The sequence below is a fragment of the Centruroides vittatus genome, unplaced genomic scaffold (assembly GCF_030686945.1).
Source record: "Centruroides vittatus isolate TY-2023 unplaced genomic scaffold, ASM3068694v2 contig_975, whole genome shotgun sequence".
NCBI lineage: Eukaryota > Metazoa > Arthropoda > Arachnida > Scorpiones > Buthidae > Centruroides > Centruroides vittatus.
In genome coordinates, this window is record NW_027122648.1 from 636418 (window position 1) to 653489 (window position 17072).

Sequence of the window (17072 nt, forward strand, 5' to 3'; positions counted from 1 at the left end):
CATGGATTCTAATATTATATATTGCACATTTCATTCCACACAACTCATTATCTCCCAATTAATCCTTACCTTTTGCCCTTTGCCAGAGAGAAATTTTCATTTTTTTATGACATAAAACTAAACAACAAATATTTAAACATTATGAACATCAATATTATTACAGTAGAGAGTCGTTAATTGGAACCCCGGTAATCGGAACAATTTTCAGTCGGACTGTGTCATGCTGAATCGAACGTTTTTGATACTAAATTTACTTCTAAAGTATAATTTTCATGTTTTTATATTCTTCGATATATTTATTTTGTTTGTACAAAATGAAGAAATAATTTTTAACGATACGATAGCCTTGATTATTATTATAAAAATTTTCGTTAGGCTTAAAATCGATGAAAATTCAACACGAAGCTACACACAACAGAGAAAAATTCAACATGAAGCAACACGCAACGGAGAAAAATTTGAACATCGGACAGGTTAATGTATTTTTTCGTACATAATCGGTAATCGGAACAAATCACTAATCTGAACAACCCCAGTCCCCAATTGATTCCGATTAACGACTCTCTACTGTATTAAAATAATTCTAAAAAATGAAGAGTAACATACTTGTTATTATATAAATCTTGTTCTTTTTCATATTGCACCCTTAACTCATCCTGTTTCTTTTTTTCATTTTCAGTTCTCTGTTCTGCCATCCATGCCTATATAAAAAAAAAAAAAAATAAAAATAAAAAAAATACTATATAAATTATATGAAACAAATTTTATAAAATAATAATTACGTGATGAAATTCAGGACTATGCCAAAACTTCCATAATAATAATCAGTAAATGATTTCAAAATATAGTGAGTTTTCATTAAATATTCATTAAACAAAGTACAGTAGTACCAGTGCCGTAGTGTAGTGGGGGCGGCAAAATTTCACAATAAATAATAATAATACCTAAATAAGGGGGCGACGAAATTTTCCTCTGCCCCGGGTGGCTGACACCCACACTACATGCTATGCCACTGAGTAGTACCTTGTACAGTCTAACTTGGTTATAACGTCATTGGATGTAACGACAACCCTAATGTAACGTCAAATTTTTATCGGTCCCACGACTTTACTATACTAGATAATGTTAAAAAACCCGCTTGTAACAACATAAAACCCTGTTTTAACATCATATTTGAAGCACTCCCAAATTTACAAAATTAGATTAGAAAATTTATTTCACAAAGAAAATACTACGTGTTTAGTCCTAGGGTCTAGAACAACTGTGGGTGGTACTCTCACCACCTGACTTCGGTGGGGTGAGGTTTGCTACTTTTAACGACGTGACGATCGGTTATTATGTACTCATTTTCAAATTACTTATTGCTAAATTGTTAAATATTCTATTATTTTTAATATAACATATTACAGTAAATAGTTTATAAAAAAATAATTAAATTATTTTTAATTGGCATACATTAGTTTAAGCTTTTGTTGCCTTTTGATTCGAGATTATTCTCAAAACTGGAAGTTCCGCCATTATTAAAATTTATGACAAATAGAAATTTCTTATAAAAGGTAATTTTTGAAATTTTTAATTACATCGATGTAAACTTAAACATAATAATGTAAATAAAGTTGATTTAAACATGTAGTTTGCATTTTTATACATATGATAATAAATTTATTATGATAATAATAGACTTCGCAGATAACGACACTCGGTTATAACGTCAAAAAATTGCCGGTCCCATGGATGACGTTATAAACGAGTTGGACTGTATTTTGAACTTTAAACATTACTTCAAAGTTTGAATGCTAAATTTCACAAAAATTTACTTTGAAGTTCAAACAATGCTTCAAAGTTCAAACTGTACATACAATAAAAAGAATGCACTTGAAGTGTAAATGCAATCTGTTGTGTGCAAGTCCTTGCTTGCTCTCATGTTACGCTTGTATGTTTTTCAGTGCTTTTTTCACTTTATTTTTGGTGTGTTTGATTATATATTATGTTATTAGATAAAAAGCATATCAGGCATTTTATGCTTTATGAGTTTCAGAAAGGATAAAATGGCAGACAAATAGTAAAAAGAAATTTGTAATATATATGAGGAAGATGTTCCTAAACTTTGAACAAGTCAAATGTGGTTTAAAAATCTAGATCATCATTGCTAAGATTGTGAAGCAACTTGTATATTGCTATACCAATCTGAAATATGTATACAAAATTTCAGAAATATGTTATCATCAGAGCAAAAAAAATGTTTTTTTTTTTTAAGAAATGTAATCAAGCAAAATTTCTTTATAATAAAGAAATAATATTTGAAATACAGTCTTCAATTCAGATTCTTGCATCTAGTATCTCACATTTGTAAACAAATGCATTATATCAAGCAATTTCTGTTCTAATATGTGTTAATGCTGTCTGATGGCAATATTTTAAAGTATTTTGTAAAGTGTCATATAATATGAATCTAGATTATGATTGATTAGACACACACCTAAGTATACAATGAAATCTCTAGTTGAATTTTTTCAACTTGTTTACAATATCTTGCAAGGCATGATTAGAACATCAAACAAATGTCATTTTGTTTCATGCAACTGTAATGAAGGCACTGTACACTTAAACATCAAAACAAAATCTCATAACATTCAAATAATAAAAATGATTAGGTCTAGTTTATTAAAAAAATAGAAGAAAAATTTCCACATCAGTTCTTCGTCGTGTTAACTTTAATTCTTCCTATCCTTGCTTAAAAATATCTTATAAAATACAATAATTTATTTTACTTATTATTAAAAAAATAATAATCATCATTAAAATATTATGTTTTCTTCAAATGACAACTAAAATAGTAAATCAGAATACTTGTAGATTGCAAATTCTATAATAACTTGAGTCTACTTTTTGATTAGAGAAATTTATTTTAAGTAATAAATTTTAAATTAAACATCCAAAAATTATTAAACAATTAGTTAAATATTTATTAACATATACAGTATAATATTAAACTAAAGAAAAACTAAAAGTAATTTGCTAATAGACTGAGTTTTAATATTTTTGCAACATGATTTGATATTTTCAGGAATACTTATAATAAAACAAAATTTGTTAACCTGATAACCTTATCAAGTTGTTGTTAAACTAAGTACTGTTTGCAGCAATTCTAAGTAATGCCATCAAGAGTGTTGCTAAATTCATTTTCTTGAAGTACTGTGTGCAGTGATCTCACTGGTTAGAGGTTAAACCTGCAGTGTTTGTTTCAGTTGCTTTTCTTGCTACAACAGAAATAGCTGCCTCCACAGTAGAAATGTACAAAATTTAATTCTTATACAATTTGGCAGTAGAGTTATAAGATTTTGATCATTGTGAATCAATATTTTGTTTGTAATAATTGGGCTGCAATTTGAAAAAATTATAGACCTAAAAATTTCCACTGTCGCTCATCTGTCCGCTTGTCTTTCCTTAATCTCAAGAATGGAGTTAGATAGATGAAAGATGAAACCAGATATGGAAACCTTAGGGGCAGGAGACCCCAATTAACTATATATAAATGTCCAATACAAACTAGAAGTCATGTTATTTGAATTCAAAAATTTTTCCCCAAATAAGATAGATGACTGGCATGACTCTATTGTTAAAGAAAAAAGTATGATGTACAGGGGCAAGATACTACTAATTTGAGGTGGAGAGCATATCTTTTAAATTAAATTAATTAAAAATTAAAACCCAGCATTGTAAAGATGTCACAATAAATAATTGCTTACCAATTTAACCCTCTAAACAAGGCATTGCATTGCAAAAATGAATTACTTTTAAAATGATTCAAATTAAATAATTTGCAAAACATTCCAACAGCTGCACTGATCTCCACCATTTTGGAACCTGAATCTCTACTCCATGTGCATTTTTAAGAGACTTTCAGTAGTGAATACTGAACTCTCACAGCAAAATTTAACAAGTTGTATAGGAAACATTTCTGAATGATATCTGAACTGGCAAGCATTTCCAAACAGACCCTAAGTTACCTTGCACTGGTTTTGGTCCATTTTGATATTAATGTTTCAAATATGCACAAATGTTTGATTTTTCTATTCATTACATATACAGCTTGGATTGAATTCAAATATCATGATAACATAATTTTCCATATTCTAAAACTGATTCTAATACAGATTTTTTCATTTTAATTGTTTGATATGAAACAGTCAATTTATGAATGACAACATATACATAAAAATTATGGACTATTTTTACACTATACTTCAATTTATTTATTAAATAATTTGACATTAGAAATGAGTAGTAGTACTATTTTATAATAAATTAATTTTAATTATTAAATTTATTATAAAAATAGAATTAGTGCTAATTAGGAAGATCAAATTCAAACTCAGATTTTACCATGTAACACAAAACAACAAATCATACAACAGTCTGACCAACATTTTCTCATTTTACTACAGATTTCTAAATGTGCAACAGACATGGAATATATTTTATTATAAGGATTTTATGTGAGATAAAACTCAAAGAACTGTCCATCTTATCTGACAAAAAAAATATCAAATTTAAAACCATAACAGTAAAATTCAGCTCTGAATGAGGCAGTTAGGTCCTTATCAGAATCACAGACCATGCCCAAAGGTGGCAATGACTCAAATGAACCAATGGTCTACATACTCATATGGTAGAGCCCCCTCTAGAATTTTAAATAAATAATCTGAAATTAACTTCTACCTAAATGATATATGTACTGTACAAATAAACTTGACATCATTCTTCTCATAAAATCAAATTATATTAATTAATAAATTTTGTAATAAATGTAATCTATTAAACATATAAATAATCCTTTAAAGAATTCACAGAAATCTGTTAGGATATCTCATCATGAAAGTTTTCTGTTCATTTTCTCTCTAATTCTAGAAAATTGTTTTGTTAAGAAGAGTTTCACTTTTAAATTTTATCCATTTTTGAGGTGTTCAATTACAATGGTCAACAGCCAAAAATCTTCCAAAACCAAAGTAGCTGATTATTACTAATTCAAGGGTGCTGAATATGAATATGACAATAAAAATGTTAACTTGGCTTTAGTTTTTAAGATTTCGAACCAAATATGTCAAATTTTTGGAAAAATTGCCATTTTTTTATAGTTCTTGAAATGTATTCCTATACAGCTTGAAGTACTTTTTCTAGAATGTCTGTGGAAAGAAAGAACAATCATTCTTATGACAGCTCTCAATATAAGATGCAAACAACGTAAATGGAGACTCTTCATTGACTCCTCCAAGGTGAGCTTTAAAGCTGTTTTGTTAGCGTTCTGTAACAAAAGCTTTCTATTGCCATGAAAAGTACATAAAAGAATCATACGAAAGCATGAAGCAACTTCTTGCAAAAGTAAATCATCAAGAACATGAATGGAAGGTGTGTTGTGATTTCAAAATTATAGCATTATTACTTGGACTTCAGCTGGGGGTATATGAAATACTGTTGTTTTCTCTGTGAGAGGGATAGCAGAGACCGAGTAGCACATTTCAAAAGGAGAGACTGACCACAAGGGAAATCCCTTGAACCTGGATCAAAAAATGTTATTTTCCAAACATTAGTGAGGCAAAAGTTAGAGGGGATATTTGTAGGTCCACAGATTTCTAAGCTTCTCAAAAATACACTCTTTGATAGCATACTAATAGGTGCTGAAAAAGAAGCTTGGAATGCTTTCGGGATGGTGGTAAATAATTTTCTTGAAAACCATAAAGCTTCTAATTACAAACAAAAAATTACAAATAACATGCTATCGTGTTATGAAAAGATGGAATGCAACATGTCATTGAAAATGCACAAATGCACTTTTTGCATCCTCACATTGACTTTTTCACTGAAAACTGTGGGTCTGTCAATGACAAACATGGGAAGCATTTTCACAAAGACATTGCTTGTATGGAAAAATGATACCAAGGGAAATAGAGTCTGTCAATGTTAGCAGACTACTGCTGGAAATGCTGTAACGTGTAAAACACTTGCAGATTCATACAAGAAGTGTGTAAAATAAGTGTCATACATGCAAGTGATGGCCTGGGTATTTTATGCTTTCACTGTTTATTTAGTTTTTATGTATCAAAAAGTGTTCTGATGGTTTCTGTGTTCCAACTCTAATGAAAATTACATTTTGTGTACGTATTCAGATGTATATTATGAAATTTATTAAACGTTGATGTACCTTGTAAACTTGAGCTAATTCTGTTTTTTTATAACCATTTTTGAATTCAGCAAATCGAAATCATTAAGAAACAGCTTGTTTTGTTTCCTTCGGAAACAAAAAGTTTTTATTTGTAGACCTGTGTTATCTGTCCCCTAAAATCTGCAGCCAAACAGCAGATTTCAGGGGCTGTATGTTGCAAAAGGCTTCATATAGACAACTGATCCCTCTGATTATTTTAATCCTTTGGGCACAGCCTACAGTGTTACTAAGGTCAAACTGTCTCATTCAGAGCTTGAATTGAGCCAATCTAAAACCACTCTAAAAAAACACTTAGGAAATTGTCAAAATAAACTTTTGACCTATGACCTTGGGAATATAACGTAAACAACAAACATATTAAAAATATAAACGTTCAACATTCAGAATATTTTATCATTTTTTAATGCTTGAAATATCTACAGTACATTTACAAAGCAAACAAATAATATATTATTTACGTTCAATAACTTAATAAGTACTAAACTTACTCGTTTTATATTAGCTTTCGAGCCTGGATGAAACGGCTTTTTACACATATAATTATTAAATCCTTTACCCATTTCGATTTACTTCTCAGTTTCTATTCATCAGAATTACCAAGATGGAATCCATCGAATCGTAAATAAAACATACAGCGCTCCCTTCCGGGTGAAGTATTTTAATGATGAACCAAAAATAAAAATTATTTTAAATTAAAGTCGTTCGTATTTTAAAAAACATACAAAATATATAAAACTTTTACATTTATTATTATTAATATTAAACTGTTTCCCACATTCAGTTAACAATTTGAAATAAATTGATTATACTGTATTTGCAGATTTTTGACTATTTCCGTTTTATGAGCACTATAAAAACCTTTTTAATCGTACTCAAACATAGATTCAGCTCACAGGGTACTCTGTGGATTCAGCCGAGCTCACAACAGGTAGGTTGGCTGGTGAGTAACGGAGCCTGACGTATTGTACTTTTTTTTTTATAACTCTTTCCGCCCTGTGGCCACTAAGAGGGCCTCTTATAGCAAGCCCATTATGGGTTCGGCCAATCCCACAATGGGGTGGCCGGGTGGTAAGGGACGGGGACCGACATATCCGGACGGATCACCCCCCGAAAAATTCCTGGGGATTTTTCGACCCGTCGGGATTCGCTCCCGGGTCCCCAGGGCGGCAGGCTGCTTACCTCGACCGCTCGGCCATCCGGCCGCTTGACGTATTGTACTGTACCTACAATAGAGGTACCGGTCCCTTCACTAAAATTCCTGGAGTTAAACGAATTAAATATGTGGAAGCATGTCGCATTTATAAGGCCACAGAGAGGGAGAAGGTCTTATGAATGTGAGATGATTACAGAATAAATTGATATAATGTGTAAATAGAATGTGTAAATTAGAGAGAAAACTACGATTTCATTAGTTTGTAAAGTAAGAGTGTTTGGTTCTCTGGGCCATATTGGAAGAAGTCATGGAGCCATATCTGAAGCCATATTGGAAGAAGTCAAGGCAACAAAATAAGAACACCAAATATAACAGAAAATAGTTTAACAAAAACATTAATTTTGGATATTAAAAATAGACATTTTTTTCTGTTGCCTTAGGAAAACATCCTTAGTTTAAAAAACTAAAATTTTTATTAAACTACTAAAACTATGACAAACTACTCCTTATTTACAGGCATATTCTTCTGTTAATAAGTTTAATAAGTCTCACCTCTCGATTCAAACATCTACTATCCATATTACTAAGACTAGATATAGCCATACTAAGTATCCTAATCTTACTAGTAAAAACAACAACCCCAAAAAGAGCAGACAACTCCCTCCTAATAATTTTCATTACCTTGGCCGTATGTGAGGGGAGCCTAGGCTTAGCACTTCTAGTGGCTATATCACGACTAACAGGAAACACTCTCATCAACTCCACTTTAAAGATTGGGCCACAAGTATATTATATATACTTGTGGCTCAATCTTTAAATATACAAGTATATTTAAGGATTAACGAGTCTAGATTATAGTAATAAGTATTAAAACTGTGAAGCCCGAGCGATACTCGAGCTCATGTGTTAAAAATATCATAAAAATGTCAAATCAAGGGATCATGCTTTGATTCTAACGCTCGTAGAAATTGGAAGAAAACCTTAAATAAAATCGGGAAATATTGAAATTATTAATCGAGAGAAAAATGTTTTTAAATAACCTTAAAAAGAGATGCAGCGCTGATATTATGTATCAGATTTATAAGAATTCGAAACAATTAAATACGAGCAAGAGTTTCAAGGTGCGATTAATTTCCCTTGATCGGATTAAACCACAGTGTCGAATTTAAACCTTTAGTAGCTCGAAATGGTCGGTCATCTGCCTAGATACAGGAAACTGACCAATCAGGAGCTAGAGATCCAGGGAAGAGAAATCTTATAAAAACCTGGATCTCAAGGGCAAAGCAGACTTTTCTCTGTCTCCCCTTTGTGAAGACTTCTCCCAGACTTCTCGACTTCTTCCAGCTTCGAACTGAAGATTAATATCTGGACTTTCCCCTGCTGTTACCAGCCTGTTCCGGACATCGGGCTTCTTTCATTTCGTCCAAGGACTTCCGACCATCCTAGAAACTCCAACCGACCGCCCCGGGGCCAACGCTTCACCGTCCAGCAGTGCCATCGGAACAAGACACACTAGACCAGTGGTTCCCAACCTTTTCTAGGATGCGGAACACTTTTGTGAGCAATTTTCTTTAGCGGAACACTTACTTAATTAAGTTAATATGAAATACTTAAGCTTGTCATCAGTTATTTTATTAGAATTGAGCAGTTATAATTCAAAATGTCTACTCATATTATTAACGCCAATTCTAAGACAAAAAAAAAATATACCTAAATAACATTAATGGGAAACTTGTGCCTGATGTTTTTTACATATTTCATTCAGTTTTTATCATTGCCTTTATCTTATTCGAAACAGTAGTACACTCGATAAGTACGAGTCGTACATATATATTTAAGTTTATGAAAATTTTATGATTTTAATTTTTTAATATTTGGCGGCTCGAATACGATTGTACACTTTCCGATTTGCGACTAAATCTGCGGAACACTTGGGAGATGCTTACGGAACACCAGTGTTCCGCGGAACACCGGTTGGGAACCACTGCACTAGACTGTAAGATATAGTGTAAATAAACGGGTTTGTTTGTCACTGCAGCTATTTGCCTCACTTTCCTATCCCACATTCGATAAAACCTGACATTTGGATACCACGAATTTGGCAACCTCACAAAACTTTATCACAAAAAAGAATATTTTAAAAAATTACTTCTACAGACACTTTCAATTTTTACTTAGAAATAGATAAATTCATTTATTATAAAGGAGACAAACAAAAATTTATTTGAAAAATAAAAATATTTGTTTTATTTGGATCTCTAATTAATAAAAAACGACAAAACACCATTTTAAAGTTCATTTTTATTCAACTAATATATTTATAAACAATATGTAGCCCAAAAAGTAGCCAATGAGCCAAATGATATTTTTACGCCAAACTAAAAAAGGGTAGCAAAATTATTTGGTTCAAAATAGCCATATCTTGCAACGCTGGAAGGAATACTAAATAAAGCTGGAGTTGGGACTCAAATGATTATAGATCCAAATGCGGGGAAAGGAGAGAAAGGACAAAAGATAAAGAAGTGAGGAAGGTTGGAAAATTAAGGGTCAATATTTACATAACAGAAGGTCTATTTAACATTTCTCACAACTTTTTATCTTTTGGTCTTTCTTTCCTTTTCCCCAATTTGGGTCTATAATCCTTTGAGTCACAACTCCCGCTTTATTTGGTATTCCTTTCTCATTCACACATTTCCAAGTATTTGAAAATATTTCCTTTCCACTCAAAAATAAGATATGTATAAAGATTTATGGCTTTGTGAAACTTTTTTTGATCTTTATGCCGTTGAAATAAATAAATAAAAAATAATAAAATAATAAAAATCTGTCAGTTTTGTTTACACGTTCATTGGGCCGCATGCGGCCTGCGGGTTGAACACCCCTGCTGTAAAGTATTGCTTGATAAAATATAAAGACGAGCTAAGTAAGAGGATACTGCAGGATGGATAGTATTTAGATTACACGGTAGTCATGAATTTGCCAGTATGGAAATTACAAGTACCGGAATAAAATTTTTAAAGTATAATTTAGAGCATTTTCTGCCTAGTTTATATCACAATATATACATTTTGTTTTTATACAGTTTTTTTGTTTTTCTGTCACTTATTACAATATTTATTCAACATGTAAAAGTTCGACGCGCATTTTAAAAATTTATCATATTCCAAAAGCGGGATGTTGTAAACCGTTACAGAATAAGTGGCAGCTTTGTTGTTTTTAAATTGTAAATTCAAATATCTCCTGAAGCTCTAATAAGACCGAAAATGTTATACTAATAAATATTTTGTGACATTATATAAAGTACGAACGAGTCGACTCGGAGAACTTTAGTGATTTCTTCGATGGGACAAATTGATAACAAGCGTGCTTGATAGAGCAGATGCTTAGAAGGGGGAATCCGTTTATCTCAGTAGGGACTAGACAAAGATAACTATCCAAATTAACAAGATAACCCTTTAACTTTCCTTGGAACATACAATACATCCAGGGAAACACACAGTAACGTACGGACCCCGACAATCCAATCTACCGAATAGAATTAACACACAATTCTCCCGACAATAATATGCTACAGAATTCCCGTAACGCGCAGACATAAAACGTACCGACAATGAGTTTAAAGTGTATCTCTTCTTTTACTTCTTATCGAGCAGGAAACAGTTCGAAAACGAAATCTTCCCGCTGACCTGGTTGTACAATGTTTACTTTTCGGCTTCCCGACTATTTTTTTCACTCACCACACTCTTCCCTACTGATTTTTCCTTCTCTCTCCACTTCCATTTTAACTTCTCTCCGAGACACATCCTCCAATAAATCTCCCACCCTAGGTTATACACCCAGATTTACACAACTCCTCTCCACCGAGTCGGACCCACCACGTGGCTAAAGGGAGCAAGAAAAGATGTAAGATATGACCCCACAAAAAAAAAAAAAAAAAAAAAAAATATGTAAATATCAGTGTTTACGGCAGTGGTGGAGTTGCCTGAAGTCAGGGACCGGCCTGTTTCTGAGATAATAACGGGGATTCATCCTATTCCGAGGATAAGCTGCGTCGCTCTCCTTGCTCTTCTCCTCCCTAACACGATCAGTTAGGCGAGGGATACACCCCCGGGATACCTGTGACTTTTTAAAGAACGGGATGTCAGCCTTCCTCGGGCTCCTCTTCCTGCACAATAACCGGGATAGGGCGGTTTGGCACCCTGGCTTTAGCCTCATTTCCATTCGAGAAATAGGGCTTTATACTATTAATGTGCACGATAGCCCTGAAGAGGGTCTCACAATTTTCAATTTTCACATTTACGGGCCCCATGACTCTAGATATCCTGAAAGAACCAGAGTACTTGGGTGCAAATTATTTTCCTTTTTTCTTACGGCAGACTTCAGCCACACCCTCTGGCCCACCACAAATAAACGTGTCTTCCTATTAGGTTTCCAGTATGCCCTACTCTTATTTCTCAACTGACTCAGGTACGAAGCCGTTTCCCGGATCACGCGGACTTGCTGCATCAGACAGACCCTGTGATCCTGGACCGCGTCACCATCGGCCGTTTCGTGAATAACGACAGCATCAGGAAATCTCGGGTCAAGGCCGTACAATAAGAAGGAAGGCGTTTCATTAGTCGACTCATGAGATGTGTTGTACGAAAACAGGGCAGGTGGAATGAAGGTATCCCAATTCGATTTGCTCCCGTTCGAAATCTTTGCTAAAATTGATACGAGTGACTTGTTCATTCTTTCACGCGTACCATTGGAGCAGGGGTTAGATTGTGCTTTATTTTCAGGAGTCCCAGCGCATCGTTACCAATTGGGACGTGAAATTAGCTCCCCTGTCGGATATTATCTTTTCCGGACACCCGTACCTACATATCACTTTCTCAAACAGTTCGGACATGAGAGAGTGAGCTGTTTTATTCGCTAAAGACACTGCCTCAGCACAAAACGAGTAAACAAGTCAATGATAAGCAGAATGTAATGGTTTCCCCTGGATGAGATAGGTAACGAGCCAATAAAGTCGACTGAAATGATCTGGTATGAGTACTGGGGTTTTCGTGTTAGCAGTAGGGGTCCTTCCCTTGATGCAGGTTATAACATTGGCATACCTCACACTTTTGAATGAAATCCTTAACCAGCTTACGCATGTTACAGAAATAGTAGTAACGAGCAATATTTCTCATAGTTTTACTAACCCTTCTATGTCCAGCGTACGCTGATATGTGAAAATGCCTAATTACTTCCTTTATGGCTTCTTTCAGGCACAAAGCCTCAGATTACTATGACAACGATCGTCACCATCCTGCCAAAACAGGTTTCCGTTCAAGATTTTGTAGCCACGGATCTCCGTTGGTAGACGGCCGTGCTTTGCATTATGCCCCATTAAATGACTCTTCTCCCCTAAACTTCCGGCAGGAATAGCCTATGGGGAGCCAAATATCCGTTATCGGACTGTTGGAGGACTGTTCCTGCGACGACGTCAGATGCATCACAGTGAATAAATAAGGGTTTTTCAAAGTCAGAGTACCTAAGTACAGGCGGCTGGGAAAGGAACTCCTTAATTAAACTTCTTAATAGCGTCTTCGCATTTAAAAGACCAATTAAATTTTACACCCTTCTTTAACAACATGGTCAGGAGGTTTGCGATTGTAGAGAAATTTGGGATGAAGTTTCTATAAAACTCGACCATTCCTAGGAAACTACGAATGCCGGAGACATCACGGGGTGACGGGAGATCTAAAATAGCCTTGATATTTCCAAAATCCGGCTGAATCCCCGTTTGATTAACGATATGACCAAGGTACCTAATTTCGTCTACCATGATCTTACACTTCCTGGGGTTCAATTTTAATTCCGCACCTTCTATCAACTTCAACAAGTTGATATGCTCTTCCATAGTCTTAGTGAAAAGAACAACATCGTCTTGGAAAACAAAGCATTTCACACCTATATACTTCGCCAATACTTTATTCATAACATACTGGAAGAAGCGGCAGCTATTTTTGCCTCTCTGCGGCATGCGGCACAACTGGAACTTCCCCGAGGGGGGTCGAGAAGGAAAAACCTTCCTAGTCGATTTTTCTAGCGGAATCTGATAGTATCCGAACTTTAGGTCTAAAACCGAAAAAAATTTATTTCTGTGAAATTGTGACAAGATGTCTTCCACTCTATTCAGGGGGAATTCCTGGGGTTTGGTGATATCATTGATCCTCCTCAGGTCCAGAGTCATCCTTAGTTCCCGCATTCCTTCCTCACTAAGTGCACAGGGGAATTCCACTCGGACAAACTTTCTTGTAAGCCTGCCTTTATAAAGGAGTCGATCAATTCTTGCAATTGTGGGAAGTAAGCTTGAGAGATTCGGTACTGTCTGATGTTGATGGGAAGGCTAGACAGGAATTCCAGTTTGTGTGTGAATGCTTTCCCCTAGGCAATTTTTTTGAAAAGTGATCAGTGTTAGACAGGTTGTTGTGGCCCCGCACGTGATCGAATTTTCTAACCTTAACGTCCGAAAGATTTCATATAAAACGTGTTTAAATAAAAAAAAATCTTGTAAAAATGCTAGAATAATTGCTTTTATGTGATAATAAAGTGTTTATATTTTTGCAAAATTGTATGAATTACGTGGGAAGTATGTTCTCGTAAATATCGTGTTTATAACAAAATTATTGGGTTGCAATTTGAAAAAATTGTAGACCAATAAATTTTGACTGTCAACTGTCCTTTAATCTCGAGAAAGGAATTAGATAGATAGAAGTCGAGACCATATGTGGAAAGCTTCAGGAAGTCCAGATTAATAATGTACGAACTTCCGGTTTTGAACAGAAGTCACGTTACTTCGATTCAAAATTTCCCCTGAACGAAGTTAGATAAACAACTAACTCAGTTCAGGGAAAAGTTTGAATCGACACGACTCTATTGCTAACAGGAAAAGTGTGATGTACAGGGGCAAGACACCACTAAAACAATTGAGAACATTGTGATAAAAAATTGCATCCCGGTATTGTGACCATGTCACAATAAATAATCGCTCGTTAGAATTAGTTTGGCTTATTTGGTTACGGTAACGCGATCTGCCGAGGGGGATGCATCCCGGGAAGACCTTTATGGAAAGCTGCATCCTATTTAGATGTTGCTAACATAAAGAAAACCCAGGAAACTCCACTTGGGAAAGCCCTTTGTCATGCCCTAACCCACTTCTAACGAACTACCAGAGTTCTGTGGTTTTACGCACTCGGCTATTGGAGGACACTTTTTAGAATTAAGAAAGTAGCGTTCAGAAATGAAAAAACCCGAGTCGTTAGATGTAGAAAATTAAACACTTATATACGAGGACTGTTTTTTTTTCCAAACACCGATGGTCCATAAAAAAAAGATAAGTGTAAGTAACAAAATGAATATATTACCAAAAGTTAGATACAAACTAAGGTATGATTACTTTTCGACATAGTCACCTTGAAGATTGAAACATTTGTCATATCTGTGGACGAGCTTTTCCATCCTCTTGTCATGAAATGTTACACTTATCTTTTTATAAACCATCGGATCTTGAAAAAAAAACAGCCTACGTACCGGTACTAACTATAGACTTTTACACAGGTTAAACATCCACCAACGCAGTGCACTCTCCAGAACAGGTGTTTCGGTCAATGCGTACGACTTTCGCAGTAAACCAGAGTTTTGTTTCGTCGTAGCCGTTCGCACGTCAACGAGTCCTTTATTGATAATGGAAGCGGACAACGACGCAGCTCAGAGAGTTTCGTTGAGAACTCAAAACGGAGGTTACAAATATTTTTCGACAGACAGCAGCAGATCGACTAGCGCAAAGTGAAGAGATAAATGAAAAAGAGCAAGAGTTAGATTGGAACTAGCCGAGACGATTCCTGCTTGATTTATAACGTGTAATTATAGCGGAGTTGGTAGGAACGACTTCCCACGTGGTCTAGTGGCTAGGATACCTGGCTTTCACTCAGGAGGCCCAGGTTCGATTCCTGGCGTGGGAAATTTTTTTCGCTCCTGTGTTTCTACGTCGTTCATTTTTCAGGCGTTGTTTTTTCTTTTTCGAAGCAATCCTACAGATATTCGTTTGAGACCTGAAGTCTCGTGGAAATTTTCGCAGACGAATTTGTATGTTTGAATGGGATTAAAAAATAACAATAGGCAAGGCCAAGATGCGGAAAAACGAACAAAAGCAAATTCCCATGCCGGGAATCGAACCCGGGCGAGAGCCAGGTATTCTTACCACTAGACCACATGGGAGCCCACGTTTGTCAGAACCAGAGCCGTAACTAGGGTATGGCCAATGTGGCCCCCGCCATAGGCGCCGATTTAATAAAGGCACCAACGAAAAGGTTTCGGAATAATATTGGGCTTCAAAATTAATAACACAAAAAAACTTTTATATTTATATTTATATATTGATAGTATTTATTATCTGTAATTTCTACGAACATATGTTTCAAAAATAAACCGCCATTTTTATTGTTATTGAAATATATAAATTCTTTCTTTCTTTATCCTCGCTTTTTTCCATGTTTATATGGGGTCGGCGTTTCCTTCTCTAATGCGTTTCTTCCATTTTTCCCTATCAAGGACTTCTCTCTTCAGTCCTCTCTGGTTCAAGTCTTTCCAACTCATCTTCGGTCTTCTTCTTTTATTAACAATTTTATTGTTAATAAAAGGAAAGAGGAAAAGAAAATATTTTAATTTGTTAACAATTATAACAAATTTAAATATATAAATATGAATATGATATTTTATCAACAATAGTTTACTTCCGAGAATCTCTTTGCAGTAAATACGACCGCACGTATTTAGCTATATTGCTACGATAGGTTCGGTGTTTACATTGCCCGCATTGTACTATTAATGATCAAGACCAAAAGGCCAAGTATCGTATTTAAGTCCAAAAATCCAAAACGAATTTATTTCATTACTAGCATCTAAAGTTCGAAACAAAATTATAAATAATATAAAGAGAGCAAAATATTTTAGCATAATAATTGATAGTACTCCTGATATATCGATAAAGAACAAGTATGCCAGATTATCAGATATGTCAAAATTGAAAATGAAATGGTAATTATCGAAGAGAGATTTGTTGATTTTGTACTATCAAAATGTAAAACAGGACAAGGACTTGCAATTGAAGTTTTGGATAAGTTAAAAAATGATGGTTTAGATTTTAAAAACATGAGGACAAGGTTACGATAACGGAGCAAACATGGCCGGAATATATTGATATAATGGCATGCAAGCGCATATGGCACGATTAAACGATTTTGCCAAATTTGTTCCTTGTGCCGTGGATTCGCCTAATTTCATTGGAGTGCACACAGTAAGCATTATCGTGGAGATAGTTTCACTTTTTTGGGATAATCCAGAAATTGTTTAATTTTTTGCTTCTTCTACCCGAAGATGGGAAAAAAATACAACATTACTAAAGACAACACTTAAGGCTACCTTGGTTGAAGACAGAAGACGCGGACGGTAAATATTTTCAGTCAAATTTTGTAATAAACATTTTTTTACAAACCAACAATATATTTTTCTTTTTATTTTGAGTAGTATTTCATTAATTTTTTTCCTAAGAATTAACATATGGTTTTTTTAAAAAAAATTGATAAAACCAATTTAAAAAAAGATTTTTAATGGAATGGGTATAAAAATTTAATTAAATTCAGTTATAACATAGAAGACTAGCGAAAC

At 34.3% G+C, this 17072-nt stretch overlaps 1 protein-coding gene and 1 non-coding gene across 3 annotated transcripts in view; one reads left to right on the top strand and one right to left on the bottom strand.

Annotated features, from left to right (window-relative positions):
- LOC136985688 (corepressor interacting with RBPJ 1) overlaps positions 1–6852 on the bottom strand; it is a 60385-nt gene extending 53533 nt beyond the window's left edge. The window contains exons 1-2 of one of the 2 annotated variants that reach the window (XM_067283018.1): positions 6712–6852; positions 607–701 (exon numbers count right to left, since the gene is read on the bottom strand). In XM_067283018.1, coding sequence (XP_067139119.1) covers positions 607–701; positions 6712–6783 — 167 coding nt within the window. In that variant the 5' untranslated portion in view covers positions 6784–6852. The remainder of the gene's footprint in view (positions 1–606; positions 702–6711) is intronic. The other variant, XM_067283017.1, reaches the window with a different exon arrangement.
- Positions 6853–15295: 8443 nt separating this feature from the next.
- Positions 15296–15367, top strand: TRNAE-UUC (transfer RNA glutamic acid (anticodon UUC)). The gene has a single exon. It is a non-coding gene; the product is annotated as a tRNA-Glu (tRNA).
- Positions 15368–17072: the final 1705 nt, after the last annotated feature.